The 13,061-nt window shown below is 42.4% G+C and overlaps 1 protein-coding gene across 1 annotated transcript in view; it reads left to right on the forward strand.

Annotated features, from left to right (window-relative positions):
* Positions 1-751: 751 nt before the first annotated feature.
* The window catches only part of sart3 (spliceosome associated factor 3, U4/U6 recycling protein), a 55,567-nt gene continuing 43,257 nt past the window's right edge, over positions 752-13,061 (forward strand). Inside the window, exons 1-7 of the mRNA XM_068055073.1 lie at positions 752-979; positions 5,758-5,884; positions 6,598-6,702; positions 7,855-8,039; positions 9,119-9,224; positions 10,488-10,612; positions 11,838-11,993. Of these exons, the coding sequence (XP_067911174.1) occupies positions 767-979; positions 5,758-5,884; positions 6,598-6,702; positions 7,855-8,039; positions 9,119-9,224; positions 10,488-10,612; positions 11,838-11,993 (1,017 nt within the window). The 5' untranslated portion in view covers positions 752-766. The remainder of the gene's footprint in view (positions 980-5,757; positions 5,885-6,597; positions 6,703-7,854; positions 8,040-9,118; positions 9,225-10,487; positions 10,613-11,837; positions 11,994-13,061) is intronic.

Consider the following 13,061-nt stretch of genomic DNA (forward strand, 5'->3'; position numbering starts at 1 on the left):
AAGTAGGTTGGGCCTTGGACACTACCCTGAGGAACTCCTGTAGTGATGTCCTGGAACTGAGACGATTGACTTCCAACAACCACAACCATCTTTTTTTGTACTAAGCAGGACTCCAACCAGTGGATAGTTTTCCCCCTGGTTCCCATTTACTCTAGTTTTTCTACGACTCCTTGATGCCTTGAGCAACTGCCACTTGATAGCACTGTCGACGACCCCTTGTAGTTTTATTGAATGTATTATAGCATCATGGTTCTGCAGGTGCAATTCTCCCTCATCTTTGGGCGGTCCTGTGTGATATTCACTTCTGTTCTAAGGGAAGAACTTTCTTTCTGTTCTAACAGTAAACAAAAACTCAATCAAAAGTTTAAAATGAAGTGAATGCAGGAAACAAACAAGAAAATGCTAGAAATACACAGCAGGGCAGTGCTCAAAATAACAAGTGAAGGATGTGTGTGTCGAAAACGTTTGGAAAATTAAAATTTTACAACATATTGGGTGAATATATCTGCTTCAATGACCAAAACATCGCGCCCTTACAAACATGGCGACTATTGATGCCCGCGACATTTGGATTCCGTCATATTTAATCCTTAGTTTAATAAAAGTCCTCGAAATGTGAGTCGCGTAGTTATGACGTCTTTATTAGTTCTCCTTATTCCCCTCTTCTCCATTATAATATGTTTAACTCACTTTCTGTTGCAATGTGTGGAATATTACTTCACTTTAAAGCTTTGGTTAAAATAAAGAAGAGTTCTACGAGAGGGAGATGTATTTTTCGGGATGTTATATTGTCTCATTTGAATCCGGCACTACGGCCTTTCCTGCACTGGTTTTCTTGATGGCGACGAGCAAGAAGCGGCGGTCGAGTGAGGCCGAGGAGTTGGAGCTTGGAACCGGGGCTGATTCGGAGGAGGAAACAGAAGACTCTTCGGAGGATGAGCAAGAAAACGAGGCGGAAATCCAGCGGTTGGAAGAGCAGGTGCGACTCGTCCTCAGGCGAGAGGCTGAGGCTCGGAGCCCGCGGGGTTTAAAACTCCGGCCCATCCTCCTACCAGCTCCCCGTCACCATCCTTCCCGCCCGCCCGGATTCACCACCCGCCTGCCTAGATTCCAACCGCCCGACCCGATTCCACCCCGCCCGCTTGCCCACCCGACCCGATTCCACCCCGCCCGCTTGCCCGACCGACCCGATTCCCCACGCCCCCCCCACCCCGACCCCGACCCCCGTTTCCCCCCACCACCCCGATCCCCCCGCCACCCCAACCCGATCCCCGCACCACCCCATCCCGATCCCCCTTCGAGCCATACAGTTGTACAGCACAGAAACAGGCCCTTCAACCCATCGTGTCTGTGCTGGCCATCAAACACCTAATTATTCTAGTCTCATTTTCCAGCACTTGGGCCCATAGCCTTGTATGCTACAGCATTTCAAGTGCTCATCTAAATACTCCTTAAATGTTGTGAGGTTTCCTGCCTCTACCACCTCTTCAGGCAGGGCGTTCCAGATTCCAGTCACCCTCTGAGTGAAATTTTTTTTCCTCAAAACCCCTCTAAACCTCCTGTCCCTTACCTTAAATCTATCCCCCCTGGTTATTGACACCTCTGCTAAGGGAAAAGGTTTCTTATCTCTTCCCCTCATAATTTTGTATACCTCAATCAGGTCCCCCCTCAGCCTTCTCTGTTCTAAAGAAAGCAGCCCTAACCTATCCAGTCTCTCTCCATAGCTGATAAGCTCCAGCCCAGGCAACATCCTGGTAAATCTCGTCTGCGCCCTCTGCAGTGCTCAACTCAGCTACAAAGACTCACGAACTGTCTCCCCCATGCCTGTAACTTGTTCTCCTTGCCTAAAAGCATCAAGAAAAGCATGGTCATGGGACAAGGTGTTGCATCTCTGCCCCGATCACATTAAGTAGCACCCCCGGGAAGTGGTTAAAAATTCTGCTACCTTGGGTTCACGCTGACAGGAATCTGTCCTTTGATGCAGAGCCCCCTTCCACCGTCCCTCCTTCCCCACCCCACCCCCCAGCCCCACCGATCCCCCTTCCACCGTCCCTCCCCACCGATGCCCCTTCCACTGTTCTCCCCACCCCCCCACGATCTGCCTTCCACCGTCCCTCCTCACCCAGTCCCCTTCCTCCAAGGAATAATCATCGCAAAGGGGAAAAAAATAAAACAAAACAGTTTGGTAGATTAGGAGCCTGTAGATAATTACAGAAGGTGAGCAACAGAACCCGCTATGATCCAGGTGAAGGGTCACCTGAAGACCTCTTGGTCAGGATTTATCAACCAAAGAACCAAAATAGTAAATTACCTTGCCTCATCTAGAGAGAGACCATAATTTCCTGACTGATTGCTAAAGCAGCAATGCCCTGAATTGAAAGAGTGCGATGCAGCTTCTATCTGTATACAACAGATCAAGGGGATGACTGAGAAGAATCCAAAAGGACCTGAAGCAAGTGTCTCATCACACAAATTAGCCTTTTATCATTTGCTAAATCCGTGATGGTCTTGATCGCCACTAAAATCAAATCTCAGGAATTTAGGACATTGGGCAGTTCCACAAGATATAGGATTATCAACTACTGTAGATCCTTTCAAACTCTATTGTGAAAGGTTTGAGTGCCAGAGGTATATGGGCTGGTGTAGCATGAGTGTGATTTAACTGTTTTAAGTTAACCCACTTGTGAGCAATTACTGAGTTATGCAGTCTATCACTCGCACAAGTGCGATGAGCTCACTGTGTTCATACACAGTGAAAGTATAAAAGAACTTGGCAGGGCTTACTGTGAACAACTGAAAAATTGCCAAGTGAAGATATTTGTTCAGCGATCCCCAGAGATATCAGGCACAAATGAGGTGTTGAAGCTGTGAAAGATTTTGTATAGTTTGCTCACCTTGTCCTTGTGTAAAAAACTTGCACAACAGTTTCCATTTGTAGGCTGTGTCTCCAGTTAATAGGATAATTCTTTATATTGTGCTCCATTTATGTTAGCGTAGCCCAGGTGTAACAGTGTCCGATTGTGGCAATTACTAAGTTTTTCTGCCTCCTTCCTGTGGACTAAACCACTTTATGCAAACTGAAATACTGAAATGGATTTGTTTATAAATGATTATTCCATAGAAGCATAGAGACATGGGGAGTATTGAAATGTTTGTACAAAAGCAAAACGGATGCTGGAAATGTGAAATAAAAACAGAAAATGCTGGATATACTCAGCAGGTCCAGCAGTATCTATAGAGAGAGAAACAGATTTAATGTTTCAGGTCTGTGACCTTTTTTCAGAACTGGGAACAGTTAGAAATGTAATGGGTTTTGAGCAAGTGAAAGGGGGGAAGGTGAGAAGAAGAACAAAAGGGTAGGTCTGTGATAGGGTGGAGGGCAGGAGTAATTAAATGAGAAAGGGTTTTATGTTGCAAGACCAAAGGGAGTGGTAATGGGACAAGTAAAGAAATACAAGATTTTTCTAAAGGAGGTGTGAATGGCAGGCTCGCTGCTATCTGGATGCAAAGTAAAGAAAATAAAAGATAAATGAGGAAAAACAACCAAACCAGCAAAGAAACACAAAACCAAATGGGGGCAGAGAGTATGATCTGGGGAGGCAATGGTGTCGTGGTAATGTCAGTGGGCTAGTACTGGGCCCAGGCTGGTACTTTGGGGGCGTGGGTTCGAATCTCACTGCAGCAGATGGTGAAATTTGAATTCAATTAATACATCTGGAATTAAATAGCTAGTCTAATGGTGACTATGAAACCATTGTTGTAAAAACCCATCTGGTTCACCAATGTTCCTTTTAGGGAAGGAAATTTGCAATCCTTACCTGGTCTGGCCTACATGTGACTCCAGATCCACATCAATGTGGTTCACTCTTAAGTGCCCTCTGAGATGCCCTAGCAAGCCACTCAGTTCAAGGGCAATTAGGAATGGGCAATAAATGCTGGCCTAGCCAGCGATGCACACATCCCATGAACGAATAAAAAAAAATAATTAGTTGAACTCAGTGTTGAGTCCAGACAGCTGTAAGATGCCCAGTCAAAAGATGAGGTGGTGTTCCTTGAGCTTGTGATTTGAGCTTCATTGGAACACCAACAGGCCAAGGTAGAAAGATCAGAGTAGGAGTAAGGTGGAGAATTAAAATGACAAGGTGACTGGAAGCTTGGGGTCACTTTTGTGGGCTGAACAAAGGTATTCTGCATTGCAGTCATCCAGTCTACATTTCATCTGTAGGCCACATCATGAGCAGTGAATACAGTATGCTAATTTGAAAGGAGAACAAGTAAATTGCTGTCTCATTTGCAAGGCGTGTTTGAGGCCTTGGATGGTGAGAAGGGAACAGGTAAAAGAGCAGCTGCTGCACTTCCTAGGCTTGCATGGCAAGGTGTCATGGGAAGGGGAAGGATTGTTGAGGGTGATTGAGGAGTCGACCAGGATGACACGGAGGGAATGGTCCCTTTGGAATGCTGAAAGGGGAGGAAGAAATGTGTTTCGTGGTGGCATCACGCTGGAGGTAGTGGAAATGGTGGAGGATGATCCGTTGAATACGGATGCTGGTGGGGTGGAAGGTGATGACAAGTGGAACTGTTATCGTGGTTCTGGGAGGGAGGGAAAGGGGCGAGAGCAGAAGCCCTTGAAATAGAGCGTACATGGTCAAGAGCCCTATTAACTACATTGGGGGGGGGGGGGAATCCTCGGTTAAGGACAAACGAAGGTTTAGCGGAAGCACTAGTACGGAAGGTTGCATGATCTGAACAGCTGCAACATAGTTGGAGAAACTGGGAGAATGGAGTAGAATCCTTGCAGGAATTGGGATGTACGGAAGTGGGGTCAGTGGGCTGATAGTAAATATTGGTAGTTAGCCTATCCCCAGAAATGAAGACGGAGAAACCAAGGAAGGAAAGAGTTGTAGATGGACCACGTGAAGGTGAGAGAAAGGTGGAATTTGGAAGCAAAGCTTATGAAATTTTCCAGTTCAGGGTGAAAGCAGGAAATGGCACAGATACAGTTATCATTGTGCTGGACACAGAGGTGAGGGAGGGGGCCTGAGTAGGGATGAAACAAGGAATGTTCCACATATCCCACAAAAGGGTAGGCATAGCTAGGATTCGTGAGAACCCATAGCAACACCTTTTATTTGGTGGAAGTGAGTGGAGCTGAATGAGAAGTTGTTTAATGTGTGAACAGGTTCAGCCAGGCAGAGGAGGGTGGTGGTGGATGGGGATTGGTTGGGCCTCCATTCAAAGAAGAAGTGGAGAGCCCTCAGACCATCCTGGTGGGGGATCGAGGTGTAAAGGGATTGGATGTCCATGGTGAATAAGAGATAGTGAGGGCCTGGAAACTGAAAACTGTTGAAGTAGTGTAGGGCACTGGAAAAGTCATGGATGTAGGTAGGAAGAGACTGGACAAGGGGAGAAAAAACAGAGTTGAGATGGGAAGAAATCAGTCCAGTGGGGCGGAACAGGCTGAAACAATGGGCCTATCAGGGCACTCCTGTGTGTAGATTTTGGGAAGGAGCTAGAAGTGCGCTGTGTGAGGTTGGAGTGCTTTATGTGTCTAACTGAGGAAAATGAAATGATTTGCATTAGACAGAACAGAAATCTGGTTTGATCTGATGTTGGTGATAATTTAAGAATCAAAAACTACTAGATTTATAGGTAACTAATCAGTTATTACATGTTAAATGAAATAACAGATATGTATGTGACTGTAATCTTCAGGACACGTTGGCACGGTGACAGTGATCTGTGCTCTGTTTCTTTTAGCTTTCCATCAGCGCCTACGACTACAACTGTCATGTGGATCTAATTAAATTACTACGTCAGGAGGGGGAGCTGGTGAAATTGCGGTCTGCTCGACAGAAGATGAGTGAACTTTTCCCACTTACTGAAGGTAAGATTATAATTGTAAATACGTCTCTAGCTGAAACCTGGGTTATTGTAATGTTTTTAAAGTGGACCAGATTTTGTAACATATTGGTAACTAACCTGCTGCCTAGAGTTTGAAGAATTTTTTTTATATTCGTTCGCGGGATGTGGGTGTCGCTGGCCAGGCCAGTATTTATTGCCCATCCCCAGTTGCCCTCAAGAAGGTGGTGGTGAGCTGCCTTCTTGAACCACTGCAGTCCATGTAGGGTAGGTACACCCACAGTGTTGTTAGGAAGGGAATTCCAGGATTTTGACCCAGCGACAGTGAAGGAACGGCGATATAGTTCCAATTCAGGATGGTGTGTGACTTGGAGGGGATGGTAGTGTTCCCATGCATCTGCTGCCCTTGTCCCTCTCGGTGGTAAAGGTCGCAGGTTTGGAAGGTGCTGTCTAAGGAGTCTTAGTGAATTGCTCAGTGCTTCTTGTAGGTGGTACACACTGCCTGCCACTATGCGTCGGTGGAGAGAGTGAATGTTTGTGGATGAATCCATTTTTACTAAGTATCTAATGTAGTTCTAGTTGTTAATTTCTATATTCTATGGTCTGTTTTCTGGAAACTAAGTATGTGAATATCCTCTGCGTTGTGATCACACAACCAAAGATCATTTGATCATGAATAATTTCATTTAAGATTCTGGCTCTGATTTAGTGGAAAACTAATGTAATTGTGTTTTGCAGAGCTTTGGCTGGACTGGCTGAGGGATGAGATTCGAATGGCAGAAGAAGAAGCTGACAGGGAGAAAGTTGACGAGCTGTTTGAGAAGGCTATCAAAGATTATATTTGTATGTTCCTCTTCTTTACACTTTAGTTTCATCAGAGTCCCAAAAATGAGCAACCAGATTTCTCTGATTCTCTGTTGTCCTGCGGATAGCTCGCACCTGTTGCTGAGCGGTGTGTTAATCCTGCCTAGCTGTCCCAGTGAAATGAGGTGTGGAGAAGGAAAGAAACATTGGGGTTTATAAAATTATTAATGTGTTAATATAAATAACTTCCAGGCACTGTGTAATTTCAAAAATTAGGCTGTCCTGAAAGTTAGCTCTCCTCTGTTGGATGAATTCAGCTTTAAATTTGGTGCTGGTAAACTGGAAAATTAAAACCCATGCTAGTTAAACTAGGCAAGGAATCAAATATTTCATGTAGGTAGTGATGGTACAGCATGATGAAGTTTCCCATATTCGTATCTATTATATACACCGTGACTCTCATTTCTCCATTACTCAGTCAGGCACTTGAGCTTGCTAAACTGCAGAACCTGATAAAATTGGTCACAAGATAGTTAACACCTTAGTTGTCAAAGCTGCAAATAAATCGTCATGAATAGATTCCCAGTGATTTTGCCACCACTTCTTATTCTCTAGTCTTGACATTCTACTGTATTAAAACTCATCCAATTGGACAGAAAGCAGACTTTTGGATAGACCCCACAATGTGGTGGGCAGGATGTAAAAGTGAATGAATACTTAGAGCCTGAAATAATACCATGGGATACAATTATACAAATGCTTGTGTTTTTCTAAAGTTCCTCTATACAGCATTTTAGTGAAGGTGTTAACTTGTTTAGAATAATTAGGTTAATGCCTCTGCTAAAAGCAGAAGAATGTGAATAAGCATTTGTAATCAGTTATCCCACAACATAATTTTAGGGTCTGAGTGCACTTTTACATGCAGATTGTTCCTCAGTGGAGTCAGCAGTGACCAGGTTTTGGGGTCTGTCCAAAAGACCACATTCTGTCCAATGGGAATGTGTTGTACTACAGTTGTGAAGTTTCAAAGTTGAAAACAGTAGTCTGCGATGTGTAAGAGGAGATTCCTCCGTTATACCTGCTGAAAGTCAGGTTTGTTATGTGTGTAGCATTTTAATGGAAAAGTCCTCTTCATCTAATTTTAATTTTGTTTTGATATATGCTACTGTTGGCAAATAATTTTAATTACAGGTCCTGAGATATGGCTGGAATATGCCCAATACTCCATTGGCGGGATTGGTCAGCAAGGTGGTATTGAGCGAGCTCGTGGAATATTTGATCGTGCCTTAACTGCTGTTGGATTACATATGACAAAAGGAGTAGCAATCTGGGAGGCCTTTAGAGAGTTTGAAAATGCTATTTTAGGAACCTTACAGGTAAGGAAATGTGACTGTAGGTTAACATAATGTAAACAAATAGTAAACTTGTAAAGACTGTGTTGCATGGAGCTAGATGCAAACCAGCTAGAAATAATTGGCTAATAGTGTAGAATGTATGGGATTGTAAACATTGCTTTTTTTACTTTTCATTCGTCTGTTAAAGCCTATTTAAACTGAAGTTTCTCTAGCTAATGCTTTCAGCTTGAACACAGTCCCTTTTGGTAGGAATGCTGTCAATTCCAGAGAGTGGAATAGCTTCCACTTTCATTGAGATTTTGGTGCTAAATTATGGACTGTTTTGTGCTGCAGAAGCTTCACATTGATTAGGAACTGGATTGAGATGGTCCAAACACATTTTAAACTGATAGAAAGGAGTCTTATACCCCAATGCCTGCATTGGATTTGAGCCCTGGTCCTATTGATGAAACAATGTTCTCTGGTCCATGTATCTCACTTGTATCTCGATTTTACACTGATGCAATATCTGCTTAATTCGTCAGCCAGGCAATGATACTGAATTTTCCTTCACTGGAGAGAAGGGAAGGAGGTTTTGGCCAATATCAGAGGGGGAGTTTTTAAACAGAACTATGGAGGCGGTGAATAATTGTAGGATTTAAGTGTTGACATTCAGTCTGATTCTAGTGCATCTCACGTGATGTGAATTTGGAAACTTAGAACGAGCAGCAGTACCTGAACTTCATATTGCTAATTGTCACTGAAGTCTGTGTATGTAGAAAGTCCTGTTTCATATCCTCTGCTCTGTTGAATTAGAAAATATTAAACTGCAATATTGAGGTGTTGACACCCAATGTTTCTTTATGTAATTATACAAAGGAGGTGTGTATAAGTGTTTGAGAAAGGAGCAGTGATTACTGGGATTTGGAGACACCTAATGCACTGAGTAGACTGCTTCCAGCACAGTCTGCTAGTATCTGTCAACTTTTGAAATTTTAAATTGTTTACTTGCAATCAAAATGTTTCAGAGGATTGGAGTGTTCTGGAATGTTCCAGTCAGTCCCTCCATTTCAAATCCAGTAATTGATTGTTTAATTAAGCAAGTGTGTTCCCTCCGTCAGCCCTTAGCTGGCAGTATTCTGACTCCGGAGCACCAGGAGATGGTGAATGCACAACTTGACCGAATACACAAACTCTTCAAGAGGCAGCTGGGTGTCCCTTTGCTTGGTAAGGTACTTTGAGTTTACCTATTGCTAAACATGCATCTATAGGAAATATGGGAGTCATGTTGGATTTGTTTTCTGTAGGGTAGGTGTTAGGCAATTATAAATATTTCATAATTGGAGTATGAGCATAAATTACTCGATAAGGAAAGGGAGTTCTGCCCACAATGCCCACTGCTTCCAACAGACCATTGCAAATTGTATGCGTGCAATCTTAACTTTTTATCTTCTTCAGATTGATTTTTTAAACTTCTTGTTAATGGTTAATCTTGTTCTATCTACATTATCCAAACCTTTCACCAAAGATAGTAGTTGTATTCCCTGGCAATCATTTTTCCTCAATAGGGCATATAACCAATTGTGTCAGGCTATCCTTGAACATTGAGTCCCAGGGTCCTCCACTTTTAATCAATTCTCTTCCATATTTTACAATATATTCCAAATGTGAGCTCCCCAAGAGTTGCACGTGCAATCAAATACACTCAAACTAGCTCCTAAACTTGTTGATAACTTTGACTGAAAACTTTAAAAAAAAAACCTTTTTGCTAGTTTTCCCCTCCCTCCCCTTCCTTCTGACTTCTTGCTGGGTTACCTACTGGTACCTTGGTCAAGTGATCCTATACCAAAAAAAATAGTGTTAAGGAGGAGGCTGGGTTTCATACGGAGGCAGAGACTGGAGCCCCTCTTTCATTATTTCGAGCTGTTTATAATATGATTCGCTCACTTTGTTTCTTTTCAGTCACCTGATGCATCGGGTAAGTGGTTTGCATGCATGTGTCCAAGATGTGTAGGATTGTCGGACAGGTCTCATCTGAGTGCTTTATGTTTTGAGCTTTGCCTCATACCCGGCAAACATTTGAGCACTGTGGCCACACCTTTGTGAGCACTGTGGCCACACCTTTGTGAGCACTGTGGCCACACCTTTGTGAGCACTTTGTGAGTTGCACTAATTCTTGGCAGGGCTGCAAGATTAAGAACGCTTTATTTTGAGAGCAAGAAAAAAAAATGTTCAGGGCTGCCTGTTCTGTCTGAAGTTACAGCATCTGGTGGTCTTCATGGAATGGTATAGCAGGCACCTTGCAGAAATCTAGGGCCTAGATTGTTGTGCTTTCCTTATTGAGAGAGGTTCAGTATAAGGGCAAAAGATGCGCATCAGTCATTTTTTAAATGAATGCATCCTGATGTTGTGGAGTTACTATCAGAAGTCTAACCTTAGCCGTGATTATTTCACTCGTCTTAATCAGATTGCTTACTGCCATCTGTATAGATATGGAGACCACATATGCTGAGTACGAGGAATGGGCTGATGAGCAGCCTGCTGAATCTGTGACGCAGCAGTACAAGAAGGCCCTACAGCAGATGGAAAAACGCAAGCCCTATGAAGAAAATCTGGTATGATTTGATCCTCTGTTACTGTAGCATTTGCATTCTGGAGGTGTTTACAATGTATTATAAAAGAAAATAAACTCTTTAAAATTCACTGATACCAGTTGGTATTTGTCTGTGTGGCTAAGTGGCCTCTTTCTGTACCGTAAACTTTCTATGATCTCTATGATTTCTACCTTGTCGTCTTTCACTTTTATGCATGTTGTGAATGAAAGTTGCAATTCAGCAAGAAAAGTGACAAGTGGAAAAAATGACAAGTCGACTAAAGGAAAAGCTAACATTCAGAAATGTTAGATGGAATTTAATTTCACCTCAAAGACCATGTGGTGGCCCAGATCTGGCTGGCAAAATAGTTAAATTCCATTTATAACTTTGTTTAATTTGATGAGCATTTAGCCACTAATTTTATTTCATTTAATCTGCACTGGTCATGTACTGTTTGTGACAAGTGGTTGACATGATTACAGGTCTCTGATTCCAAGTATTAAATTAAATTTATTAAATATGTAAATACTGGAGCCCCAGTAGAGCATCACAATAATGTGAATGTCTATGACTCTATGAAGGAATAGCTGTTGGCCTACTTTTTATCTACATGTTAAGTTCTTGAACGTGGCGTGTTCAGGGTAACACAGAACCAGAGGTGCTGTCTGGATGTTGGGAATGAGAACAAGTCAATCCATAACAGCTTTATGAATCTCTTCAAGGCCAACCCACCTTTTTTGGAACCTGGACAAAATTACCAAGTTCATCAATTTTTTTTTCTCTCTGGCAAGGAATTAAAAAGCAGGGCTACTGACTGATCCCCTTATGCTGCTTCTCACTGTGGCAGTTTGATTTGCTGTGAGAGTTATGTAACCCTGATCCTGGGATCTGATTGGATATTGGTTGGCTGGTGGACACATTTAGTCCCATGATCCCAGCCTTGTATTCGAGTTGTGCTTATGGTTCCTAATTTAAGGAATTTGGTACTAATACAAAAGCATACTGTTGCAGATGCTGGAAATCTGAACTAAAAACAGAAAATGCTGGAAATACTCAGCAGCTCGGGCAACATCTGTGGAGAGAGAAACAGAGTTTCTGTTTTTATTTCCTGTTATTGATGAATTAGATGTTGTGCTTGCTCATGGGATTACATAATAAGCACTGAAATATTTTATCTTGGAAAAATAGTTCATCTTGCTTTTGGAATATTATATTTCCTAAATGATTTTTGTTTACTCCCTTACAGTTGGTAGCAGATCCTCCAAAATTAGCAGAGTATCAAGCTTACATTGACTTTGAGATGAAGGATGGAGACCCAGCACGGATTCAGATTATCTTTGAACGGGCACTGTCTGAGAACTGTTTAGTGCCAGACTTATGGGCACGTTTCACTCTGTATCTGGTAAGAATTTCTCTGAGAAAGTGACTTATGGCTGAATGCTGGGGGCCTCATCAGGATGGGACCAGCTTTGTTGGTCTTCAGGGGAGCAGTTTTACTGGTGTTTTGTGAATTTGTTGGCTGAGAGATCAGTGTTGGCCAAGAAACCGGGAGAACTCCTCGGCTCTTCTTGAAATAGTACTGTGGGATATTTTACATCTATCTGAGAGGCAGATGCAGCCTTGCTTAATAGAGGCCTGAGGAAGTTTTTAATACAAAGAGTGAACACTTTAAACAATGGACTCTTGAATAGATTGGAGTCAAAAATCCCGAAATTATTTAGAAACCAGTTGAATGCTGTAATGTGAGATCTTCAGCTCTTTCTGGATGCCTGGATTAAGATGGGCTGAATAGCCTTCCACATCTGTAAGTATCTAGTAACCTTGAAAATTGTACAAATATGCCATGCTGTCTCCACTAATTAACTGATGACATTAAGTACAGCAATATGCTACAGTTTTATATGGGCAAGTAGCATTGCATATTGTTATGAATGAGGTGGGAGGAGTGCACTGTTTTTTCTAGTTCCGCTTCTCCACAGCTTGCAATATATATTTAAATGTTTACCCAGTTATCGATACAGTCAATCATAGACTCTACCCTTAATACACCATAATGCACCAACCAGGTTTCTTTAATGAATAACAAAATTATCAATTTATTATAAAACAAGACATAACCAGTAACAAAGCAAAGCATTAAATATGAAAGTTCCCTTTTACCTTAGCCCCTCACACACCAATTAATCGAAGAAAAATAGAAATATTCTCTTTAGAGCTCTGTTATTAAAAAAAAAAGACAAAAAAGAATACTTTGGTCAAATACTTGCTAATTCTTGAAGAAAAAAAGAGACGATATGGAAAGATGTCAGTTGTCCCTTTTTTGTTTGACGTCCCAAATACGCATAGATGGCTGTCACTGGGATCTTTTTAGAACAGTTCTTTTCAGGTGATGTTGAAGATCAGAATGGTAGGCTTTCCTGGAAAAATGCAGCATCAGGGGTTCCTGGCAGGCTTTCCAGGAGAAATGCAA

Source organism: Heterodontus francisci, chromosome 23 (assembly GCF_036365525.1).
Source record: "Heterodontus francisci isolate sHetFra1 chromosome 23, sHetFra1.hap1, whole genome shotgun sequence".
Classification (NCBI taxonomy): domain Eukaryota; kingdom Metazoa; phylum Chordata; class Chondrichthyes; order Heterodontiformes; family Heterodontidae; genus Heterodontus; species Heterodontus francisci.